This window comes from Anastrepha obliqua, chromosome 1, assembly GCF_027943255.1.
Source record: "Anastrepha obliqua isolate idAnaObli1 chromosome 1, idAnaObli1_1.0, whole genome shotgun sequence".
Taxonomy (NCBI): domain Eukaryota; kingdom Metazoa; phylum Arthropoda; class Insecta; order Diptera; family Tephritidae; genus Anastrepha; species Anastrepha obliqua.
The window spans coordinates 178,351,130-178,378,034 of NC_072892.1; the positions used below are offsets into that span (position 1 = coordinate 178,351,130).

The 26,905-nt window shown below is 38.2% G+C and overlaps 2 protein-coding genes across 5 annotated transcripts; one reads left to right on the forward strand and one right to left on the reverse strand.

The window, feature by feature from the left end:
- Positions 1-934: 934 nt before the first annotated feature.
- Positions 935-17,350, reverse strand: LOC129242066 (serine/threonine-protein kinase ULK3). Of its 3 annotated transcripts, XM_054878629.1 has the most exons (8): positions 16,941-17,350; positions 16,650-16,871; positions 16,230-16,590; positions 15,783-16,155; positions 15,518-15,702; positions 15,365-15,448; positions 1,332-1,691; positions 935-1,271 (listed from the first exon to the last, which is right to left on the reverse strand). In XM_054878629.1, exons 1-8 carry the CDS (start codon positions 17,174-17,176, stop codon positions 969-971), a joined length of 2,124 nt encoding a protein of 707 aa, XP_054734604.1. In that variant the 5' UTR covers positions 17,177-17,350; the 3' UTR covers positions 935-968. The 3 variants fall into 3 exon arrangements, with proteins under 3 accessions (XP_054734604.1, XP_054734610.1, XP_054734617.1); XM_054878635.1 differs by lacking the exons at positions 935-1,271; positions 1,332-1,691 and adding an exon at positions 14,516-14,680; XM_054878642.1 differs by lacking the exons at positions 935-1,271; positions 1,332-1,691 and adding an exon at positions 14,525-14,675.
- A 2,817-nt stretch (positions 17,351-20,167) lies between these two features.
- LOC129235497 (uncharacterized) lies at positions 20,168-22,179 on the forward strand. 2 transcript variants are annotated; one of them, XM_054869366.1, is made up of 7 exons: positions 20,168-20,238; positions 20,495-20,648; positions 20,720-20,858; positions 20,920-21,049; positions 21,109-21,203; positions 21,575-21,811; positions 21,877-22,179. In XM_054869366.1, the coding sequence occupies exons 2-7, from the start codon at positions 20,578-20,580 to the stop codon at positions 21,976-21,978; spliced, it is 774 nt and encodes a 257-aa protein (XP_054725341.1). In that variant the 5' UTR covers positions 20,168-20,238; positions 20,495-20,577; the 3' UTR covers positions 21,979-22,179. The 2 variants fall into 2 exon arrangements, with proteins under 2 accessions (XP_054725341.1, XP_054725340.1); XM_054869365.1 differs by lacking the exon at positions 20,168-20,238 and adding an exon at positions 20,247-20,378.
- The last annotated feature ends 4,726 nt before the right edge of the window (positions 22,180-26,905 follow it).

Sequence of the window (26,905 nt, forward strand, 5' to 3'; positions counted from 1 at the left end):
TCATACAACTTCTTTTACGAATCTCGCTTTGTTAACGAAATTCGCGATCGAAAAATAAAATTTGTCCGAACGCTAGTGGACACGATTACTCACCATAAATAATTTCCCCACCTTCCATCTTCCATATGCGACGTTGTGTTGTTTATTGTTCCGCGTTCCTTGAGATGATTTCATTAATATTCCCACTAGATCCCTTAGTTGTTCAGAGCATTTCTATGTATAGTATGTTGGCCTTCGTAGACCTCTGCATGCTCGTATGCTTTTATTAACTGTAAGCCTTAAGCGAGTTCTATAGCATCTCAAAATATATAGAGATTAATTTTTCAGCCTCAAAGGATGGCTTCATTGATTCTTTGAGTATCTATTATGAGTAGCTTAGGTTAATTTTTCTCTTATTTTGACTAACATCTAAAATGTACATCCTAGCCCAAATGAGTTTTTTATATTGTATATGGCAGAGTATACCTATATCTGCTATTGAACCACCTCCAACAAAGTTCATCCACAGTTAATCGCAGGTTTAGGGAAAAGTAAACGAACTGAGTATTTTGAGAGCACCTTAATAATAGATGTTGAATACACGAACTGTAATCAAACAGGTAAAACAATCGAAGAAATCTGTGATGCGCTACCTTAGAAGGTAAAAACAGCGACTCCGGTTCCCAGATAAAGGAAATTATCTAACTTTCACTGCGCAATACAGCCCATTAGCTCTGGGACTTATTCTCATACTTCATAAATACCATAAATATAATTTTATAGTATTGGATTAGTGCAACTTGGTGTAAAGCACAGATGCTATCAGCCGTGTTGAATACTCAGCACACTCTTAAAATCCAATCTAGAGATAAGCATACAACCGACCATTTTCCACATGTATTTTACCAGCTAAGCCGAGAGCACTTTCTCTGTTTAATTTTCGCAGAGAAACTTATTTTTATTTTAATATAGTTATAAGAAATCACTACTCAAACACATGAATCACAATTTTCCTTAATCCAGTCGACATAATGAGACACTTTAGTGTACACACCTGGGTATGGTGGTGTAGCGCACGGTTTGATACTCCAAGACACAATGCCCAATTGAATATTCCCCTCATAGAGCAGAGGACCGCCGGAATCACCATTGCACTGGCCTTTCCAGCCCTCATCTACGCCACCGCAAATGTTGTCAACAGTAGTCTCGTTATTGTGAAGTGAAATGCACTGCTCATCTGAGTAAATCTTCAATGCGACTTCCTGCAGAATTGTCTGAACAGGGCCGCCGGTCTGCAAATGATTTCGAATTTGTCAAACTGATTGGTATTATAAAATTTATGAAAAACTTACATAATTCCGACCCCAACCAGCCAATACACCGGGCACACCTTCCGTAGTTTGTGGTATCTCAAAATTCTGTTCCGGCAACGTTACTGGAGCGATAGTTTTGTAGTTGTACACCAATTGACCACTCAACTCCAACAAGGCAACGTCATTTGTGATATCCGTGCTCGAATAGTTTTCATGCACTATGATACGTTTCACCTTCGCCACATTTGCACTATTTGCATTGAGCTCTGTCGAGGCAAATTGAATGCTGATGCTCGATTCTTTAGCACCATAAACACAATGAGCGGCGGTGAGTATCCAACGAGGTGCAATAATGCTGGAACCGCACGAATGTGAGCCGGTTGAACCGCGCAGCGACACCTTAAAGGCAAAAAAAACGAAATGCGCGTTTAAATTTTATGGGTACACATTTTCTTCGAATTTTAGACACACCATAAATGGGAAATTTTCAATCACAGTGTCAGTGCCATTGACCACACGTCCTTGAGGATAGCAATACGCCACGCCTACCAAGGCGAACAACACTAACGCGTATTTAGTCCACATTTCGGCACGTGGAATAGAAATCAATTGAAAGACTGAATGAATTTAGCAAAACTACGTCTTTTTATAATCAAAATGTATTGTAATTGAAATCAGAGGATTATGATAAGATGTAGAATCTACCTTAGATTAGTCGCATAATAAATATTAGCCAAATCATTGTAAATACCATACGTGTATGCGTACCACTTTTATGTGCATTGAAATGTAAGATAAGCCATCGAACCCAAAAGGTTTTACCGCAAGGCTTAGAAAAACCTGGAGAATGGCTAAATGGGTGATAAGACACATATCTGGAAGCAGTAAATTACAATATTTCATAAAAGTATTTTACCACAATCAGTGCAATAATTGAAGTAAGCACGCAGAACTTTTGATTTGTAATATTTATGTATAAGCGTACAAGTATATATAGTATAAGTAAAATATTACATACACATGGTAGAAAAAGTCTGCGTTCACCCACTGTTATAAAGTATTAAAATAATTTAAAGTGTTTATCTTAAAACTCTCAGTTATTTATTATCACTTATTTCAAAGAAAATTATTCGTAGAGGGTATGAACAAAATTTTTTGCAGTTTGAGCTGAGTCGTGTTCTGATAACGGGATTGTAGTACAGTTTCTTAAATAGGCTGAGCAGAAAAAGTGTGCGTTTATTTCGAATAGTGACGATTATTTGCATGGCAATTACGTTAAATTTAATTTTAAATCATTCATGTAGTTGACGCGGTTAAGAACAAATCTAAAGAGCGAAAAATTGATATTAGAAATACATTTTTTGTTACTATGGACCAAAGGCGAAAAGAAATAGATATTGGTGATAGGAAAATCATTGTAAGTTTTTGGGTCAAAATAGTAAGAGCTATCGGGAAATCGCGAAAATTGTTGGGAGGCAATACTCCTCGGTCCAAAGAGTGATAAATAACTTCAAGCAAACGAATTGTTTGGAGTCTAAGCCTCGTTCTGGGCGTCCAAAAAAACTGACGGAAAGAGAAGAACGCAACATAACTATTCTTGTGAAGTCTAATCCACGACTAACAGCAAGCCAAATTTCAAAAGGCATAGAAGTAAAATACCAAAAGAAAGTACATCCAGATACAGTAAGAAAAATTCTAAAAAGAATCGGATTTAACGGCAGAGTGGCCCAAAAAAAACCCTTCATATCGCGAGTAAATCGACTTAAGCGGATGGCTTTCACCAAGGAATACGTAAACAAGCCACCTGAGTTTTGGAATAGTATGATTTTTTCAGATGAGAGCAAGTTTTGCATTTTGCAATTATTTGGAGGAAAAACGGAACGGCACTTGGAAAGCACAATCTGGTACCTACGGTAAAGCATGGGGGAGGAGGTGCCATGATATGGGGGTGTATGGCTAGTTCGGGCGTTGGAAATATACAGTTTATTGAGTCGATAATGAACAGACATGATTATCTCGATATTTTAAAAACGAATTTGAGAGAAAGTGCAATCAAACTGGGACTCGGTGAAAGATTTGTTTTGCAACAGGACAACGACCCGAAACACACAGCAGAGATTGTTAGGTTGCGGTTTTTGTATAATGTTCCAAACCAACTTCGCACACGCCCACAATCACCTGACCTTAACCCCATTGAGCACTTATGGGACGTTCTAGAAAAAAAATACGAGAGCGTACAATAACTAGCAAGAAAATGCTTAAGAACGCGCTTAAAGAGGAATGGGAAGCCATAAGTCCAGAAATAACAGCCAAACTAGTTGGATCAATGAAAAGGCGCCTTCTAGAAGTCATAAAAAGGCGTGGATATCCAACTAGCTATTAATTTTAAAACATTTCTATGATCTTAAGCCTTTTATTTTATTAATATATTATTGAAGTGAACGCAAACTTTTTCCGTTTAGTTTGAATGGCCTTTTTAATTTTATGTGATCTCATTTTAAATTTGATTTTGTTATTGGTAGCGAAATATGTGTGATAGTTACGTTTAAGTGAACTAAATAAAACTCATTAAAAAAATTTTTGAAATATTTATTGTTTTGAACTTTTTCTAATGCAAAGAATATTTGCATAGGTGAACGCAGACTTTTTCTACTATGTGTACATACTTGATTGATATCTCGTTGGCAAAAATAGCCTGTATAAAAAGTACCCGAAAATGCTCACTTAATCGAAAACGCGAAATTGTCAAAATCATTTTTGAAGTGAAACTTCTTTACGCGCGTCAGAGTATAATTTCAAGGCCGCGACACACGAGCTAGCGTTACGAAAAATCGTCACAAAATGTATAGGCCTACGGCATACAAGCTATTCTCTTTCTCCACTTTGTGTGGTGCTTCGTAGTCGTTAGTAAAACAGCAGTACCGATAGCTAGACGATCAGCTACAATACCATTAAATCACAATAAAACTATAAATGCAAAACGTACACATTTTCCTGTAGTTTGTGCATGTGCCAGTACCATACACAAATCTCAGGGCGGTACATATTCTGAAATAATCTATGCATACGATAAAAAGCAGTCACAATGCCTGGTGTATGTCGCACTGTCACGCAGTGATGGTAAATGTAGGGAAAATTCCCTACATGTAGGGATTTTTGTCGAAAAATGTGGGTGTAGGGAAAAGAAGGACAGATTTTGTTAAATTCTGTAAATGTAAGGAATTTTCAAGAAGTACAGAAAAAAATTTGAAATAGCGGGGAAAATTAGAAAAGTTCATTTAGAATAAAAATCCGCAGTAAGGTTTCATGCCAGACTTTTTTTCTTTATGGCGGAATACTTTTAAAAGCGTTAATACGGCAACATTGCCGTTTTTTTCTTCATTAACGCTAACGCGATTTTTTCTTCACGCAAAAATTGTTAGTTTTCTGGTGCTTTTCACTTTTGAAGTAAGTTTGCAAATAATTTAGTTTTAGCTTTTTTTATATTTAAAATGTATATACAGTAGGTTCTGTTTTTATGCGGCTTTTTCTTTATGCGGTTTTCAAATAGTGCGGTTTTTTTTTTTTAATGAAAAAATGCATGTCGACCTATCGGGAATTGTACATATAAACAAGATTCTAAACCAGCTAAGCAAAAACTCATCACAGATTACATTAGAAATGCTAACCCTACAAGTATGGAACCGTCTGCATAGCCATCTAGATCAAACGTGTACATTTCCTCAAGTGACGAAAGCGATTTTACGCCAAATCCTAAATGAATACGCAACAAGTGGGTATTGTCTGATTCTATTTCTGACATAAATTTATTTTTCGATTCTGACGTTTCTTAAATAAAGATATAATTTTCAAAAATACAATTTTTTGTTTATGCGATTTTATTTAATTATTTCAGATTCATGTGGTCTATGGAACGTATCTATAGTTATAATATGGGACTAGTGCCCTTTTTTATGCGATTTTATTACATTATTTCAGATTTATGCGGTTCTTAGCACTTCTGAAACGTATCTATAGTTTTACTTTAAAACTGGTAGCTTTTTTATGCTGTTTTTTTTATGCTGTTTCTTGCGGAACGTATCTACCGCATAAAAACAGAATCTACTGTATACTTATATATGAGTTCCCCCTCTTGGACTGACACTTCGGAGGAACACCAGAAAAAACAATGCAAGTATCGGAAACAAAAGTTCAATAACAAGTGGCTTGACGACGACAATTTTAGTGGCTGGTTGGAAGCTGTGGCTAACAATCCATTCAAATGAAAATGCGCTGCGTGCGACAAAGTTTTGAACTGCGGCAAGTCTGATTTTCAGAAGCACGCCGAATCAGAAATGCACCTAAAAAATATGAAGGCAATAAAAAAGACACCTAAGAGAGTTTTTTAAGAAAAAATCGAGTAAACCAAATGGTTTCAAAAATTTCGAATTAAGACTGAGAATGTTCTTCGCTGAGCATAATATCGCGCTGCAAGGGGTGAACCATTTAATCCCACTCTTAAAAGAAACCGTGCCGGATTCTGAAAAAATAAAAACTCTGCCTTGCTTTAAACAGAACTGAATGTAATGAAAAAGTCTAATTTTTAGTCTTTTCGCTGAATTTTTCTTTACATTTGTGTTTATAATATAATAAATATGTGTACTTATATATATTTGTTATATTAGTCCAAAACTTAGGCAATTTTGACGTTGCAAGAGCCTCAATATAGTGCAAACACAGGAGAAAAAATGTTGGGAATTGTATAGGGAAAATTTTTTGTAAGCGTAGGGAAAAGTAGGGAATTTTTTTAGGCTGTGTAGGGATTTTGCAAAAAATCATTTACCATCACTGCTGTCACTTGTTACTTCCATTGATGGATTGTTTATAATTACACGCAATGATGATTTGAGATTCTACCATTGCCGGAGACCATCAACAACAATGGCATCATTGCAAGCAGACTTTCGAACACTGTCGATGAATTGTTTGGAAACTCTTGATCAAAAAATGATTCAATTTAGACAACAAAGAGAAGGATTGTCGATATACTCTTTTTCATTGTCAAAGTCTAAGTGCTCATGCTACTGACGTATTGAATCCAGTTATGGAAAAATGCAATGTGGTAGTTTTTCATGAGACTTGGTTGCGTGAAGAGGAGGAAATCAGTTGACCGAATTTTAACTGCATTATCCATGTTCGAGCCGGAGGAGTCGCTATCTACCACAACAAAAATGATACCGTGAATGTCAACATCTAATGCAGCTATAGCAGAAGATGTCGATGATATTTATATTTCTGTGTGCGGTGCGATAAATGGACAAAACATAGTAATTGTGGGTGTCTACATAACTGCGAATTCACATATCGCATTTTTACATGGTCTGTTATTAAGACACACTCGTGATGGTGGTAAACTTCTTCCTCAACGCGACGATCTGAAACCTCTCATATTAACTGGAGATTTCAATGTAAATTTGGCATCGGACACTTCCATGAATTTAATAGAATTTTTAGAACATCAACTGAATTTACAAATGAGTAATGACCGCTATATTTCAACAACAAAACCAGGAACAACGATAGAGGCCGTATTTTCTCGCTATATCGACACAATCGAGTAAAGAATATATGTAAATATCCTATTTCAGTTACCACAAACCGATTGCATCCACTGCTGCTATAGCACCATCAATACAAAATGTACAGGCTATTGAAGCACCGACTAATGTACAAATTTCATAAATAATTGAATAATAATACTATCCACTATTATTGTATGTAATTTTATAAAAAATCATTTCAATCCTCATTAAAATATTTAAATTTAATCCAGAAATTAAGAAGTTTCACTTCAAAAATGCGCACCTAGTGCAGCTGGCCTTTTTTTATGTTGATACATCTGAGGCAGTAAGCAACTTCGTTTATTTGGGAACCAGCATAAACACCGATAATAATGTAAGCCTTGCAATCCAGCGGAGAACCTCCTCAGCCGACAAGTACCACTTGCAGGCAATTAAGTAAAATCCTCTCTCGGTGACAAAATAGATTGTACTTCATAAGCCTCTTATCATGGCGCAGATGCTTAGACGATGACTACATCCGAAGAGGTGGCCCTTGGAATGCGTAAAAGAAGGTTTCTATAGAAGCTCTTTTAACCTCGGTGTGCTGTATAAGCTTTACGGTAGTCATCCAGCGGCTCCACGGGCTAGATTATGCCGTTCGAATGGTTATAAGTGCTTAAGCTCTGAAAGTATTCGACGCGTGGGTCTACGCTCAAAAATTAAAAAAAAAAAGAAAGTGTGTGGTAGTTCACGGAACCCGCACGATTGAAGTGAAACTTCTTTTATCAACAAATCAATAATTTAACTATTATTTCAATATAATGCATGCAGAAGTCATGGAAAGCATGGAATGGAATTTTATTAAACAGAATTATTTATTTATTTTAATATAAAAAGAAATGAATTTATTGTACTCAATTACATTTGGTTCTCGGCATTGTCATTATCATTATTGGATTCGTTTTCCAAAAATGAAACAAGGGCTTTATGGTAACTGAAATACGTAAAAAATGATCTACATTCTAATCTATCAAGGTATCGATGAAATACTGCATCAATGGTAGTTCCGCATCTTGTTGTTGGTACTACAAATTATCACTTATCGTACAACCGGAGGATTCACTGTCACGGTGTTCAACAGTAGCTCTTAATTTTTTACGCTCCAAATACTCACGTTGCCGTTCAGCACCTGTTTTCGGTTTCCGTTTTTGTTGATTTGATGCCATATTTAACAGAAATCAATCAACAAAACAAAATATGTTTGTAAGATTTGCTCAAAACTACACACACACTCTATGACGCGTCTCGCGTTACTAATATAATATTGTGTTTGGGATAACTGTCAACTGTTTCCACCGAAATGCGTTCGCAAAGTGTATGGTCTTTGGTATGGTAAACAGATTTATGATACATTATTTTGCGGCGACAGCACAGCGCGATAGCCCAGCGGCTAGCAATGTGGGCTTCCGATCCGAAATCCTTGGTTCGAATCACAAGAAATTTTTTTTTTTTTTTTTTTTATGCATTTATTTCATTTTGTTTTATGATATGTTTATGAGCAGATTTTTTTCATGGCAGAAATACACTCGGAGGTTTGCCATTGCCTGCCGAGGGGCGACCGCTATTAGAAAAATGTTTTCATTAATTTTGCTTTCACCGAGATTCGAACCAACGACCTCTCTGTGAATTCCGAATGGTGATCACGCACCAACCCACTCGGCTACGGCGGCCGTCAATCAAATGTCATATTTACAAATTACATTCGATAAGAATGCAATAATAAACGACCGCATTACATTCACGACGACACGCCACGCCAGTCTTTTAACAGATGGCGCTGGCATAGCGTGAGTTTTACGTAGTTTAGCGTAGTTTTACTCCTCACAGCGTTTCATCCACGCCACGCTTTTAACAGATGGCGCTGGCGTAGCGTCACATATCGATGAAACGCTATGGTTTTACTCCTCACAGCGTTTCATCCTTCGAGACAAAAGAAGTTTCACTTCAAAAACAGGTTAGTAACAACAACCATTTCCTCCCATATGAGTTCTCTTGGATAGTCCAACTTAAATATGTTAATTAAGTTGTAAAAAACCTCATAGTTATTTAAGAAAAGAGGGAAAAAGCAGCTGCCAAGACAAGGTGAACTGAAATAAACCTGCATTTGAAAGGAAACTCCAGGAGTGTCCCCTGCACTGGTGCACAGATGCCTCGAAGACACCTGAAGACATAGGCGCTGGAATATATGGCTCCAGAACCAAGTGTTCTGTGGCGATGGGTAGTTTTCCAAGCATCTTCCAAGCGGAGGTGTATGACATCTGTCTATGTGCAGAGATCAATTTACTGCGGAGTCTCCGGAATGAGCAAATGAAGACGAGAGTGAGCTGGCCTCGAGGCACTGTCATCCTATGAGGTTAAGTCCTCTCTGGCCTTTGAGTGTGGCGATAAACTGAAATTGTTAGGTACGCACAATCGCATTCGACTAACTAGGGTACCAGAATACAGGGGTATAATAACTTGGAACAAAGTAGCGGATGTATTGACAAGAGAGACTGCGGCCTCATTAGTAATAGGGTCCAAGCTCTTCTTTTCTTTGAGACAACACACCATCAAGGAGAAGCTTAGGAGTAAAAGCTAAGAATAAGAGCGGTTATCTGGCACAAAACTATGGGGATATGCAAAGCAAAATCCTTATTGAGCGTGTACAACCAAAAAAGGTTTAGAAAATTCATAACCCTGCCTAAGGATAAACTGAGATTGCTCACGCCACTCTATACGTACACTATCGAATGTGCTGCCAAATTCGGTGTCTCCATTCCGGAGACGTGTTCAAATTAAAAATAAAAAAATACCAGTCTAACGGTTAGACGCGATAGAAGTGAAACCTTCCGTAAAACAAACTGAGAGAGAATGAGACGAAAGCAGCATTAGGAGCGGGATAATTATAGGTTCATTATAATATTGCTATAAAGTTCATATTTTATTTTCTTCATTTTATTATTATTCATCCTCAATGTTTTCAATTTCAACAAATGATACGAGTGGCTTATGATAGCTAAAATATGATACAAATGCTTTGGTTTCGATGTTGTCAACATATCTTTGAAATACCGCGTCAATTGTTGTTTTTGATCGTGTTGTCGATTCAGTGCGATTGTTACACATTTTTAAATTTAATGTTGTATTGAGAACGTCAATTAAAGGAACCGCTGTGTCCAATGCAAAATTTACGTTAAAATCGCCACTTAAAATCATTAGAACTTTATCGTAATCTTTTCTAAGTATCCGCGATACTTCTGGTGTATACTTTATTAAATTTTCGTGAATGAATTCCGTGATGCTATTTATTAATTTTTTTTTTCTGTCGATATTCACAACACTTTTCTGCATTATTTTTCGGCATAATTGCGGTAAATATTTAAAAATGAAAATATTTACGAATATAAAAATACACACGCGGTTGCTATTATGAGCGTTCCCAGCAAAACCTGCGTGACCGAAACTCTAACACAATTACATTTTTTTGAATGTTACAAACCCATATGCACGCAGGTTTTGCTGGGGCGTGACCGAAACTCTAACACAATTACACATATGCACTCGTATTTGTTTGAAAATCGACTTTTTTTTGGTTCTCCGTCACCTTTGGAAAATGTGTAAACAGTAAGCAAACTTTATTCATATATTTTTCCTCATTTTTGCATCAGTAAAATTAAACGAACGCCGTAGCCGAATGGGTTGGTGCGTGACTACTATTCAGAATTCACAGAGAGAACGTCAGTTCGAATCTCGGGCAAAACACCAAAATTAAGGAAAACTATTTTTCTAATAGCGCTCACCCCTCAGCAGGCAATGGCAAAACACCGAGTGTATTTCTGCCATGAAAAAAAGCTCCTCATAAACATATCATAAAATAAAATAAAATAACTGTATAAAAAAAATTTTTTTCTTGTGATTCGAACCAAGGATTTTGGATCGGAAGCTCACATTGCTAGCCGCTCGGCTATCGCGCCATGCTGTCGGCGCTGGCCTAAAAGTTATTTAGTTCGTCGCTACGTTTATATCAACATATAATATAACGCTTCGTAGCCAAGAGTGTCGCTTTTTTCGTTTCACTTTTTCTCAAATTACTCCCAACGATTCTAAAGAAGTTTTCACTTCAAAAAATTATGAAATTGAGTACTCACTTTTCTCTAAATTACTTAACCTCATATAACTCACATACTTATTCAGGTATGTTTTGGGTAGACGCCAATCGGGTCGAAATCATTTCCCAAACGGGTCGAAAGCGTGTCGTCAGTGGGAAGTCGAATGTTGATGCTATCCACATTTTTCGTACGTTCATAGAAAAACACTAATCCCTGAAATCGTCAATAAACACGTCTTTGACACACACCATCAAGTAGATAAAATGTGCAAGTGGACTGACCCAAAGCTTCAAGGTTAATGTAGACGTACATCAAGGCTCAGCCTTAAGCGCTCCTCATCTTTATTTTGGTGATGGACTTCCTTACGCAACCTCCCTTGGACACTGCCGTGTGCTGACGATGTAACCCATCTCGTACGCGACAAAGCCATCTTCCAAAGAAAATCAGAACCGGTGGATTACCGTCCTTGAATCGAATGGGCCACTAGTAAGCCGCACAAAGACCAATGCCATCGAGTTTAATTCCACAAAAAATTAAAGGCAAAATCTACAAAAGCGTGATCAGGCTGGCAATGACGGATGCATCCGAGTGCTGGGCTGTACCATCTGAACTAGAGCTGAAACTGCACGCAGCAGAAATTCGGATGCTGAGCTGAACCAACGGCGTTACACCGCTGGACAAGATTCAAAACACCTTTGTTCGTGATAGCAATAAAGGTGCTCTAATCAGCACTAAACTGCAGGAAAACCGCCTACGCTGATACGGTCATGTAATGAGAAGTTAGTTTGCTCTTCTTTTCTGCGCATACAATCGCAATCGTTACTAAAGTCCGAAACCGCAACAAGGTCCTTAAACCGCTTGCTGGCGACATTTAAAGCCACTGGCAGGCTGGTTCTGAACTATGTTGCGCCTGTCTGATCGCATGGAACTAGTGATTCGCAGTGGATTAAGCATCAGACACGTCAAAATACTGTAATCACGACAGCCACAGGATGCCTCCTAATGTCCCCTCCTACAATACCTAACGAAGGTTTCACCCCTGCAGACACTTACTATAACCTGAGCCGCCTCTCAGGCCCGTCAGAATGCATCCCTTCAACTATTCTGCCAAGATCTAGGACAAAACGAACCTACAACTGCTGGACCGGACAGTATAAAGACAGACGCTAAATGGCATCTATCGGGATGCACTTACCACCTTCCTAAACGCCTGACCTCTGAATGCCGTCAACGGGGACCAACTAGCACCTATTGCAGATGAAGAGCTTTAGATACCCCGAGAGACCCGCAAAACTTTGACCCAATTAAGTTCTGGATACTGTAGCAGCCGAAACTCTTACCTATTCAGAATTGACCCCGACATACTAAACATATGTCCAGCATGTGAAGGCACACCACTATACTAACCAGCTTTTCACATGCCCCATCAAACCTACTCACCTAACACCCCACACCCTCTGGACCCAATCTGTCGAAACAGCAAGTTTCCTGGGCCTACCGCTAAATGAGCTGGCGACGACGACCGGTAACTGCATTGTACTGGCAGGGTTTAGTAAGCTGCTACAACAACAACAACCAGAGGATGAGCAGTGCGGCAGCTCTAATGACTAGTACTTCTAGCAGGTCAAATTCCTCGTGCCACAATTTAAGCCAACATATCTGATAACCTTTTTCCTCACCCACAGCAGTCGGTTCTACGTAACCGGAACGACCCGGATTTATAGCCGGCCAAAGACTGTCACTTCATCAGCATTCCCCGTATATGTATGGGGAATGTTTATGCTGCTACAACAACAGCAATAACCGTTTTCCTTTAATCCGACCTAGTCAAAATATCACGTTTCTAAAGCTTACATTTGATGACCTCGATGGGAAAAATTTTCAAGTTCCCGAATATAGGTAGGGTTTTCCCATTTTTGCTACAACTACGAAAAGGCCGACTGTTGCCTATTTTATGTTAAGTATTTCTCTAAGTCCCGAGGTCCCTAAGGAAAACAGAGGCAACATCATTTCTACTGGCAAAGGTTTGAAGGGAAAATACAGGGTTTGATTGAAAAGTAATGAGCCTTCCCGCGCGGAGCGTCTGCCAAGCGATCAACCGAATGGGCTGGTGGGGGAAAATGATCGTTGGACCTTCCCCTTCCACTAGAAACCGGTCCCAGTTCGCTGGCAACAGCGGTGCAGTCAACATCGCTCCGCGCGTGAAATCTGTTTTAAAAGTGTGTTAGGATTTTGCAGTGGCGAAAGTGCAGCGATCGTTGGAGCAACGTTACTCGATCAAATTTTGCGTAAAGCTAAACAAAAGGAGTACCAAAACCATTGGGCTAATCAAGGAGGCTTGCGGGGACCAATCTCTGTCCAGTGCCCAGGTAAAACGGTGGCTTCGGCCCGACCTCGTCAACAATTGGACCCTTCATCACGACAATGCGCTGGCGCACAGCGCCTTCCTCTGAACCTCTGCATTGGCCAAGATGGGGGTTCCGGTGCTTCCCCACTCTCCCTACAGCCCAGACCTGCCCCCTCCGGACTTCTTCTTGTTCTCGCGCCTGAAAAATCTGAAGGGGAGGCGTTTCGACTCCATCGAGGCGATCCAAAAAAACTGTGACAGCCAAATTGAACGCGATTTTAAAAAAAGTTTCCTGCACTGGAAGGACCGCTACCAGCGGTGTATTGACGCTCAAGGGTCCTATTTTGAAGAATATTAGTTGTATAAGCCAAAAGGTTTAATAAAACTGCTTACAAAAAATAAGGCTCATTACTCAAACCCTGTAGATATAGGGTTTTCAAATAAGACGTGTTATTTTGATATTCAAAGAAAAATGCTATTTGTTAATATAAATGATCGGATATTTATTTCATTATAAAGAGGAAGGGATGCCGTTAATAGTGGAAAATAACATCAGGCAAATGAGCACCACGACCACGCTTACAGGACAATATCCTTTTCATGAAATTTCGCATAACCGAATTGCAATGTCGCTGCCCTATATCCTGGATAGCCTCACGAATTCTATCGAGTCGAATCGACCCTGGGCTGTTGGGGCTGATGGCGTACACCTTCTTCTTCACGTGGCCCCAAAGAAAAAAGTCACAAGGTGTTAAATCACAAGATCTCTGTGGCCAATTGTGATCACCTCTTCGAGACATAACACGGTCCGGAAACTTTTCCCGTAAAAGATCAATGGTTTCGTTGCGTGTGTGGCACGTAGCGTCGTCTTGTTGAAAATAAACGTTGTCCAGATCAATACCATCCAATTCCGGCCATAAAAAATGGTTAATCATCTCTCCTACTTAACACCTAACACCTGTTATTGGAAAACCCATTAAATAGATTTTCAACGAGGTTTGCACTTCGACCTCATGGCCGTTTGTGTCCTCTACTCAGCACATCCAGACCCAGTTCCTTTATTAAGAAGAAAATACTCGCATAATGACGCATAGTAAAGCTTAATCTAGACCCCACAAGCAACGTCACTAAATTAGCACTGCATAAATGAAACTAATTATTTGAAGTTGTTTAAAATGTATTTCAAAGTTACTTCCATAAAAGCGTAAATATATTTCTATATTCTAATATGTATACATAAAATGTGAAAATCAAAATCAAAGAACATAAGCCGTAAAGTAAAAAGTTGTGTGTATATGAAAACCTCTGTGTTTGTGGGCGATTTGCATGGAATGTGTTGGTGAAGCAGCTGCGCTGTTGAGTACGCAAATGAAAATTTATTAAATAACAAGCATGAAGAATAATTAAATACTTTATGGTATGATTTCATAACAATAAACAGCACAAAGTAACAAGAAAGTATTATCGTAACACTGACAGAAATATGTCCCATATGCTAAAGATATGCTACACAGAAACTCTACATAAACGAGATCGACAATTACAATGGTGTGTGTTTTTACTTTTAAAGTAAAAGCCAACAAATCATAGATATATATTTGCTCTACATCACAGTACCAAGATGTACATATATTGAATTTTCTGTTTAAACAATGCACGTGAATATAAATATGCGCGTAAGTGTTTATTATTAGTGTAATACGTGTAAATGTGGCCGAGCCTGCGCATCACTGCTCGGCCTTATTAAAAAATGTTTTTCAAATATCTAATTTTATTTTCTTTTACTACTGCAAACAGTACATACCTACAGACTGTGTCTATTTGACATACATATTTGTCTACACTTTAATATATTTAATAATTTATTGTATAAAGCTACGAAAAAGCATGAACACTATGCGTTAATTAAATTTGATTTAATCAATATCAATGCGCTTGTTACAGCTTGCGCCGGCTAGTGTCACACGACGGAATTCAAAAAATCAACGAGAATTTTTGTTTTCCAAAAAAAAACTACTGTATTGAACAATGGCGCACCGATGGTAATTTTTGCTCATCAACCATTTCCTTAGCAGATAGAATGCTTTTAATGCTCTCAGCCTCCTTCATCCAAATCTCCAACTGCAAATAAATTACATAAATATAGTAATTTGTTTACTTTTCTTGCGCATTGCATAAAAAAGTGCGAACCTGTTGTAAAAGCAAATTTCTGCGCTCGCCCTTCGGTTCATTATTTGTGAACGGCACCAACATGCCCAAGGCCGAGGTGTACGCTTCCAGTGCTGCTTTAAACTTTTTTTCATACAAATAAAGCTCGCCTTGACGTCCAATTTCTAGAGCACTTTTTAACTGGGGGCTCGAGTGTGAGAGCGCAACTAATTTAATGCAAAATATATAACTACTGTTAAGTAATTTGCCTGCTTAGTAAAAACAAAACAAAAAAAACAATACTAACACAGCTGCTTGTACCGCACATCCGGCTCCAACACTTCTGCTATGCTGGGTTGTAGCTTTGTTGCGAAATGTGGCGTTGAGCTGCATGGCAGTTGGTCTTGCTGCGCAAACTGGCCCTGGTGATTTCGTTGCTCTTTAGCTGCAGCCGCCTTGTATTCAGCATCGATTAGAACATTTTTGATTTCTTCAGCACGTTTGAGGTAGGTAAGTGCACGATTACGTAGCGCCAAGCGCTTGCTGGCATCTGCTTCCTCGGTAATAAGTGGCACAAAATATTGCAGCGCACTGCAATATAGATAATATGCCTCTTTGTAATTTTGTTTTTCATCGTATTCGACGGCTTTGGTAACGAGCTCTGCAGCTTTTTGTAATGTCTAAGAAAACAAATTACAGGAATTGGAGCAATAACTAAAGTAAAACCAATAAAGAAAAATGTGAAATTATATACATGCTCTGATGGCAGCGTTTTGAGATCAATGAATGGATGTGCAAAAAAGGAATCAAATGAAATACGCTTGGCAGGATCGTGTTCCAGTAAACGGCAAAGTAGATCATGGCACTCATTGCTAATGCTTGCATTTGTCGGTATAGTTATTTTCTCGGCGTTACGTATGCGCTGTAAAAGCTCTTCGATACTCTTCGACGTGTATGGCGCTTTGCCAAAAAGACATTCATATAAGATCACGCCAATGCTCCACAAATCGGCTTTAGCATCATATTGGTGTTTGCGTACGATTTCTGGTGCCATATAGAGTGACGAACCTTTCAGCTGTTGATTTATTTCCCCCAATTTTAAATGTTGAGCAAAGCTGTAATGATACGGTAGCTCAATAAACGACCGGTTTCCAGCGTATAGTTAGGAACTCACCCAAAATCGGCCACTTTTAAAACGACATTCGAATTACGGGTCAACAATAAATTTTGTGGTTTCAAGTCAAAGTGGCAAACATCATTAGCGCGCATATATTGCACAGCAGCTGCCAGTTGACGTAGAAAGTAGCGGCATGTGGACTCTGGTAGCGCCTTCTTTGAACGTATGAAGGCAGATAGATTACCAGCATTGCAAAATTCCAGCACAATGTAAATATTTCTATTGAGAATAATTATAATGGAGAGTATTACAAATGATATCGAGTTGTATAAATGTTCGTTCACGCACTTATCGTCCCAAAAGAAATCCTCCAGCGTCACAATATATTTGTGGTTAAGCGAACGCAGCAGCCGTATCTCGGTAATCAGATTCTCGCGTGAACTGTTCGACAACGTCGACATTTCGACAATCTTGATGGCATGAAAACTGCGGTTCTTCTTGTGGCGCGCTTTGTAGACCGTTGAGTAGCTGCCAACCCCAAGCTTTTCCAGCAGGTCGTAGTCGGTGATACGGGGTAGGGACATGTTGGACGAATCAAATTATTGCATATGTTTGGGATTCGCTATCCTTGTTGCACTTCACTTATATTCACTTAGTCCATTTGTTTTGGCCAATTTGTGAACAAAAAATATGTGCAAAGGAATAAAAACCAAAATATAGAAATGAAGAAATTTAAATGCAGTCTATGCGATCAGCTGTGAATGAACGTTGCCACATTTCATAAATTAACGTTTTGCAAGGGTCTCTCAAATAACGTAAATACTTTTAATTTACGCTCTTTGGCTTACCCTTCGAGTTGTCTATTAAACTAACGGTTGTAAGGAGAAGATTAAGTTGTTCGTTACAACAGCTAAAAGCATTTTGCCTGAATTTTACGGCAGTACAACTGAAGTAACCGGCCATGCTCCCTGTCCGGGTGCACAACAAAAAGCTGAACAAGCAATTTCTGTTTGAGTCTTACCGTAGGAATCCCCCTGCGGACATTTGTTAAAGCCTGAATCGATTCCCAGTCGAATTACGAAAAAAAATCTCTTCCACTACAGGACCAAACTCAACTGCAACTACTGGGCAGCTGCCTCGTTAGACCCACGTAACTTTGGTTCAAATACGATCTAGACATTGTAGCAGGTTAAACTCCTATTTATCCGGAATCGACCCCGACATACTCAATATAAGACCACCTGTTCACATACCCTCTTAAACCCACCCACCTAGAACCCCTCTCTCTCTTTGGACCTAACCTGTCGAAAGAACACGTTTCCTGGGTATACCGTTAGATAAGTTAGACGATGATGATCCGTGAATAAACCGCACCGGAAGGCCTAGTGAACTGCTATAACAACAACTGGCCTGCTATATGCCTAGACCGTTTGTCTTCGTACAATCTACTTAAAAGATTTTTAATGGTGGGGACAGACCGTTAACCGGCTCTCAGAGAATTGGACAGAACGGTTTGTTTGCAACTTCGCAATGATTGAGATTGAGTTGTAGTAATCTCATTGCTGTCTTATCTTTTGGAGCTCTGCTTGAAATATCGGGCACTTACTACCGCCGGTAAAGGGAACAGTGCAGTGGGTTCATCTTCTTACACATAAAGACACTTTGGAGGGCTTTTGCATGTTTTCGCTAAATGCCCTTCTTCTCCGCATTTGAAGCATACTCCTTTGAAGTCGGTTCTGCGCATACAATTTCTGGATATAGCTACATGATCACCCTATATACGTATATACCTATTCCTATATTATACCTACTCTTAATTCTAACTTAATCTTACTCTTATATTTAATTACTTACGCTAACTGTTTTACATACTTTCTCACACTCTACACCCGCACGCTTACTCACGCACTCAACATACACTCAACATACTTTCTCCGATTCTCATAAATGTTAAATATTAGTTAAGCATTAGGTTAAGAAGAGTTTTTGTTAAACTGGGAGTGAAATAAAGTTCTTTGACTAAAGAAGACGTGTTTCACTTCATTATTATATATACCCAAAATCTAGGCATTTAAAGTACTATCTACGAGGTAAATTCAAAAAGTATCGTATGTTGGATTTTCTCTCGAATGCGGTATATTACCCAGCCAATACGAACTTTACCCACTTCCAATAAATGTTTGGCTGACTCAGAAGGTGGTCAAACATTTGCTGTTTGCGTACCGCCGTATGCCTTGCATTTCGATCGAATCTGAGAGGGATCCACGTTGAAGTTGAGGAGGAGGATGTTTAGTGCTAAGCAAATCTCTTCAAGCGTAGTTACTTCGATAAATTCGTGGATCTCAAGGAGTGATTTTTCTCTTAGTGATTTAAACTCCGCCTTTCCTGAGCGAGCCAGACCCACTGCTGTTGTCAGTATTCACATTTGATTACTTAGTCAGCTGGAAAGACATATTAGCATTCTCAGTTTTGCGTATTTTTTGAACCAGCGTGTTCATCCCTTTCAGAGAGTCCTAATTTTTTACCGTTTTTAAGATGCCTGAGTAAGAACATTCGCCCGTGCTTCTGAAAATGATAGCGTCAGGGCAAGCAGGCTTACCACCATCACACTCACCAACATAAACGTACGCCCGTATCAGCTGGCGGTATGAAAGTAATGAGAGCCCCATGTAAATTAATTCTCCCCACCGTTCCGTTCCGTAGTATCGTAGATCGTTGTTTCATCGAGTCAGTTGGTACGAGCGTACGGGCGTAGATTTACGTTGGTGAGTGTGAGCACCATTACTCTTTGTGCGCTGCCGTGTATGTACCGTTATTCATTCTCCTGCTGCTTTGTTTGCTTCTTTTTGTTTGTTAACAGTAATAGGAGCCCCGCCAGTGTCGGGCATATCACCGGTCTTCTTCGTCTAGCTCATCTAGAGGTAGGCCCAGGAAACATGCTGTTTCGACGGGATGGGTCTAGAGGGAGAGGGGTGCTAGATGAGTCGATTTTAGGGGGCATGTAAAAAGGTGGTTAATGTCGTGCGGGGTGCCTTCACATGCCTTCTCATGGCAGCCGGTTCTACGTTACCGGAATGATTCGGGTTTTTCCCGACCAACGGCTGCCGCCCCAGTAAACTAGCCCTGTCTAGTGAACGGCATATCTTTTCTTCTGTCGTTGCCATGACTGCCTTTTGCCACTGATAACAGTTTTAGGGACTTCTTTCTCTTTTCTAGATGGTCCTTGTGTGGATATTACCTCATTTGCAGCTCGTGCATGCTTTGTCGCTTGCTGTGTAATTTGTCTCAGAGATGGAGTTGTTTGCGAAGACTTAAAAGTGTAGTTCCCCCCCTTTGTGGGAAAACATTTAAACGCTCACCACAAACAGGAGGAGGAGCTCGGCCAAACACCCAATAATAATTATTATTATAAGAGTAAAAGTAAAAGTAATAAAGGGCGCTAGCTGCTTTGACTCTATATTATTTAATGTAAATTGACTAAATCTGATGGAAAAATCGTATAAGAAAGTTTAACAGCACTTCCCCAATTGCATCAAACACATATCGATTACTCACTCGATTACGATTAAAACACAATTTGACACTTGTCAAAAGGCAATTATTCACATTTTGGTGAGCGCACTTTTCATCAACAGCATTGTTTTTGGTTGGATTTTGATTATTTATTTTGTTTACAATAAATTGTTAATTGGAATATAAATCATTAATCAAATTCTCTATGAATTCAAATGTGTTATAGACAACAACTATTAATACAGAAGTTGCTCTGAATATTTTGTGACAAGTGTTAGTTGCCTTGACGTCTCCCACAAATTTGGGGTGACGCCCAAAGTTAATCACCAAACAATAAGCTACTAATTCACAACAAATAAATTAACAAATTGGTTTTGTTGTATTTGCAGCTACAAATCGTCAACAAAATTTTTGCATTTTCTTCAAAATCATAAGTAGAGAATTCGTGCAACTACATTGCTAAGGCTTCAACATGAATTATGGCCGTAAGACACCGTCCACGTATCGTTCCAACCATTCAGTGTACTCACACACAACCGGAAGGTTAGTGGAAGTCGAAAATCGCTTTCAATTGCTCAAAAAACTTGCTCAAATGTACATTTCTATGCTTATAGGTCTTCAACGAATCTACACTCGATCAAATCACGTTCTATGCGCTCAGTGCTCGTGCCGTGGTACCAGCGCCCTATATTGAAGAACAACCAGTACATAGACATACAGAAAAATTCAATGCTCATTGGCATATTTTCCATTGTAAGTTTAGTTACTGAAATTTATTTGAAAATTGTTTAATACTTTATGTATTTCGTTGCAGTTTCTCGCACTCTTCACAATTGGCACTTCTATTTTCGATATTTACTGCCTAGCCATGGCAGCACCTGGATCCACTCACTATGGCTACTATATAATCTCGTATGAATTTGTTTATGTCGGCAATAAGCATGGTTTGTAAAGTGTGTTGCTACATTTTGGTATAAAACTAATTTTTTCGCATTTATTTCAGTGCGAAATATGCTGATTGTGTTTGCCTTATTCTCGCTTATACTGGGAATAGTCATACTATTTACCAGCATTTTGCTCGTAATTGCACTTAGAAAGGTAAGCTAAGCCGATTAGGTTTCCTTAAAGCCTCTAAAGTAGTTCAAACCATAACAACAATGAATGTCTCACATATCAGCTTTGTATATTAATTTCCTTTCATTCATGGTTATTCGCTTTATCTAATTTATAATATATGATACGATTTCTTTTGACTTCACTTCATTTAATAACATTCACAATATTCTACAAGCTACTTAAAAAAGGAAAGAAACGAAATCGCTTCGTTTTCATACCGGTACGACTTATTCACTTTTTCTTTCACATTTTTCATACACTACGCATTTGGTTTTACACATTACGATTTATTAAAAGATTTGTTTTACAAAGTGTTCCAATATGCTATAATTGAAGTATTTTGATGTTCACAGGAGTATGAGCGCAAGATACTGCCATGGTTGAATACATTTGCCATTTTCACAATCTGGCGTTCATTGGCGCTCATTTTCTTTGCCATAGTCAACGATTTGATCTTCGCCTATAATATTATTATGGTGCTGCTGTGGAGTGTCGCATTGGTTGTTTGCTTCTACGGTTGGTGTGTAGTCTACTCATTATTCCTTGAGTTGACCAATTTGACGAAATTGGAAGATTTGGCACACTTGCGGGTAAGCTAGATGCTGGATTTTAAATTCAAACAGTAACGTGAATATAATATTTGCATACATTACAGATGGGTACGATGGCTTCTTTACACGCATCGGCTGCCAATTCCTTGGCTGGTTCGCGTCCAACAACACCACATAGCACCGTCTCCACCATGCCGGTGGGCTAACAGGCTATTAAGCAATGATACATACTTTTTTTAATTTTTCGCAACTACGAACTATGACTATGTCAGTGAAAATGTGTACCGTCCAAACTTATTAGATTTACTTATACACCTACACAAATACATATAAATTTATAGCGCAGTATATGAGGCGTATCTACACATTCCATATGTGTTAAATTTTAATAATCATCAAAACTTAACTAATAGTCTAAGAGCTGGCTACATGAAAATGCCCTCATCAGGTACATGGCTAATTTATATTGAAAATAATAGTATTAATGTAGACGAATATAAAAATGAATGTCTGCCATTGCAAAACTGGGGCGCAAAGGGGGGATACGCAGTGAAAGGGGTGAATTTTGGGTGGAAAAAAATTCATAAGGTACAGGTATTCTCTGTACGGGAAAAGTTTGGTTATATATTTGAGAAAGTGTAAACAAAATTGGCAGACATTTTGCGAGGGGCTAACTCGCCGGCAGGCGGCGCTGAAGATTGCAAAAATTAATTAAAAAAAAATCATAAGGTACATGAATTCCAATTATTGTATTTTGAAGTTTAAACATTCCAAAAGCCATTTACAAAATGGCAGACAAAAAAGTGAGGGCTAAGGCCGCGGCAGACGACGTCAAAAAGTGCGCTACACATCAACATTTTTAGTCACATTCTTGATATTTAAGTGCAGAAGAATTATTATCGATATTTATGGAGTGTTTCGAGTGTAAAGTGTCTTGAAAAAGGCAAATCGATGATGGTGCCCCTTAGTGTGGTTGACTTATTAACGTCTGATGCACAATCGAAATTGAAGATATCTTTCATGAATTTGATAAAAGTTTCGTCATTTTTTACGTTTGTGTCCATACAAAATATCTCTCGATTTGCATGAAGAGGCGGATTCAAAAATAGTATATCATGCGTGCAATATCGAGTCAACAGCGAACATTCTAATAAAATGCTCAGATACGGATATTTTAATTATTATGTTGGCTAATATGATTCACGTATAACACAATAGCAAAGTTTATATTCAAACAGGGGTTTGGAATAAGCAACGAATAATTGACGTATCGACGTTGCATGAAAAGTTAGGCGAGATAATGTGTCAATCTCTGCCAGGATTTCATGCTTTGACTGGCTGCGATTTTAATCCCGCATTATTTCGCAAGGGAAAGCAACGTCCTTTACAGATTTTAAAGAAAAATGAAGACTTACAAAAAGCATTCGGTCAAATTGGACATGAAGACTGTGATGAAACCGCTGTTTTCCCGATTCTTGAAAAGTTTATCTGTCATTTGTACAACTTTCGATTGTTGAGCTCCGTAAATGATGCACGATTCGCCTTATTTTTAAAAACCTATAAGGTCAACGATTTGGAGGAACCTTTCCAGAAAAAAAAATTGCAGAATTTTGACTCATCCACTTTGCCTCCTAGCCAGGCTGAATTAACGCAGCATTTATTGAGGACCAAATATATTGCTACAATATGGAAAAATGCTCATAAGAAAATTCTATCATATTTACGACCAGAAACTTGCGGATGGATATTAGTAGATGGAAATTATACATTTAAATGGTTTGACGGACCACAGCTGCCTAGTACAATACAAGATATTATTGATCCTGGAACAAACGAAGGTAATATATTTATCCACAGAACATATAACTATTCCATTCTATTAAATGTCTAAAAATCATTTTGCCTTGTGCTTTGTTACAGGTGATGAAGACATTAATGCAGAAAGCGAATCAAATGAAGATTTATATAGCGATAGCGAAGGAGATATCACGTCCGAATCAGATTCCGATTGCGAATGTGACGAAAAATGTTGACGCACTTTTTAACGTCGTCTGCCGCGGCCTTAGCCCTCACTTTTTTGTCTGCCATTTTGTAAATGGCTTTTGTAATGTTTAAACTTCAAAATACAATAATTGGAATTCATGTACCTTATGATTTTTTTTTAATTAATTTTTGCAATCTTCAGCGCCGCCTGCCGGCGAGTTAGCCCCTCGCAAAATGTCTGCCAATTTTGTTTACACTTTCTCAAATATATAACCAAACTTTTCCCGTACAGAGAATACCTGTACCTTATGAATTTTTTTCCACCCAAAATTCACCCCTTTCACTGCGTATCCCCCCTTTGCGCCCCAGTTTTGCAATGGCAGACATTCATTTTTATATTCGTCTACACTAATACTATTATTTTCAATATAAATTAGCCATGTACCTGATGAGGGCATTTTCATGTAGCCAGCTCTCCGTCTATAAGAGCTCGAAGGATTTCTAATAACATGCATTCAGAACATTGAACACAGTGCCTTAACATTTCCACATACATATATTTTATGTACAATACAAAAAAGAGAACTACTTTTAGAGTTCAACGAAGTTAATTAGAATGTAGGCCTATAAAGTAAAAATGTAATTCGTAGTCGACATATATACAATTGGCCTGTTGATATCTAAACCAAGTTTTTTACAACTTTCAAACAAATATTCATTCCATTGTTGTTTATCGTGAAACAAAAATTATCAATTGTATTTGCACAGGTTGGTCCGTCCATTTTTTTTTTAATTTAGCTTAAGCTCGATTGTTTTGTAAGATTTTAATGTTAATGTTTGCAAATTTTATATCACATTTTATACGAAGGCATGATCAGAAATTAACTGTATATGTAATTATCATAATTAATAAAGAGAAGTTAAAATAAACACCACAAAAGTAGTGGAAGTGTGGTTCCTAACCTTCCTATAGCCGCGCATTGGTCTGTGAGACCCAATAATTCGTACTGTTGCCACTGGCAGTAATAAAAGACTACATTTCCAATACAGCTAATTATTTTCTATAGAACTTTCACTTTTATAGTTTAAGGGATTACATACAGTTAGGATTTACAAAAAATCAATTTTTTTTTTTCTTAATGTATGTACATATATTTATAAATACACACAAGAAATTTAATATCGTTCCGGTGAATATTTTCGAAGTTACATGCAAATTTGAAAAGGCGTTTCAGAGTGCTTGCTTTTTGAACCACCTATTTTTTGAGAATGGTAACACAAATGACATGTCAAAAGTGGTGAGTCTTCTTCTTCTTTTCTGATTTTCACATCGGTGGCTACGTCAATAAGCAAAATTGTCGGATTTGGGGCTCAGAAAATCCACACGTTGCTGTAGAGAAGCAAATGCATCCACAACAAGTCACTGTTTGGTACGGTTTTTGATCTGGCGGCATCATCGAGCCATTTTTTTCGAAAATGAGCGAGGAGCCGCGGTTACAGTAAATGGCGAGCGTTACCGTGACATGTTCAACGAGTTTTTGTTTCCAAAAACTGAAGAGGATGACATGGACGATATTTGGTTTCAACAGGAAGGTGCAACTTGTCACACTGCCAAAGTTATACTCGAACTTTTGGCTACAGTTTTTGAAAACCGAATAATCCGTCGAAATTCCGATATCAATTGGCCGCCTCGGAGCTGTGATTTAGCCCGTTGGACTATTTTTGGTGGGGAGCCGTTAAGGACAAATGCTATGCGAACCATCCAGAGGCGATTGATGCTTTAAAACACGAAATCGAAGTTGCCATTCATGAAATTGGAGCCCAAACAATCGAAAATGTGCTTAAAAATTGGGTTGATCGAATGGCCTACTGTAAAGCCAGTCGTGGCAGTCATTTGAACGATATTATTTTTCATTTATAAATTACAATGTTCAATCTTCGAAATAAAAAAAGAAGTTTGAAAAATATTGATTAGTTTTTTTTTATAGCCGATTCAAAAAACAAATTTTACATGGCCCACCCTATACAAGGCTGGCTTTAAGCGCGTTTTTCTCAAAATGGTGTTTTCAAAGTCAATGACCAACATTACTCGAAAACGGTTAAACCGATTAGTCTCAAATTTTGACACGAGCTTCTTAAATATATATTTTTAGTAATTAATCGAAGATTTTTTCTCCCCGATAAATATGTTTTCTTATAAACAATTTAAGACCGAAATTTTGGTCAAAAATCGATTTTTTTTTTTTTTTTTTTGAGAAAGCACCATTTTGTCAAAAAAATTTATTTTGCTTTTATTCCTTCGACTAATTACTAGATTTGACATTCCTTTAACGAAATCTGTTTGGTTTTTCAATTTCATTTCAGAGGAACCAGTTCAGAGATATAGCGGTCACCGCGAAATGTCTGTTTTGAGAGGAGCTCCCGGAGATCAGCTGTAGCTCCTTTCCAAATGAATATTTTTACTAATACTAAGTCTTAAAATACAGTTAAAAGATAGCATAATATGTGTACAAATTTTTAAATCGATAAATTTGAAAGGTTTCTCAGAAAAAAATCTGGAAAATTCACTTTTCTTCTACCTTCTAACTATATAACCCCTTAACACAGTCTACCCAAATAATACGAGGGTTGTTTGAGCTGTTCACTAGACAGGGCTAGGGCTAGACCCAGGGGTACACCTTTCTATTTTTGTTGTTGTTGTAGCAGGGGAATGCTGCTGAAGTGACAGTCCTTGGCCGGATATAAATCCAGATCGTTCCGGTAACGCAGAACCGACTGTCATGGGAACGTCTTTTTATTTTGCGATATAGTCTCCCCAACGCTGTTCTAGTTTGAATAATAGAATGTGTTCAAATCTGAAAAATATTCATTTGTCACCTCCAACTAAAAGCAACGCCTGAAAAGAGTACTGCGATTCCATAGAATCCGTGAAAGACTGAACAAGATCCTCTCCAAGTACCATTCACGTAAAACTCTTGTCAAAAGAGAAAAGAATGGGGAGCGTGCTGAATCCACCGAAGAGTCTAAAAATTCTTGTTGATGCCAATTTTCCGGATATTTATTTTGTTCCAGCTTGTAAGGATGAAACCAGTCGGCAGGAGGGGTTACCTGATATTTCCCGAAACATCTATTCTGGCTGTCAACAGAATC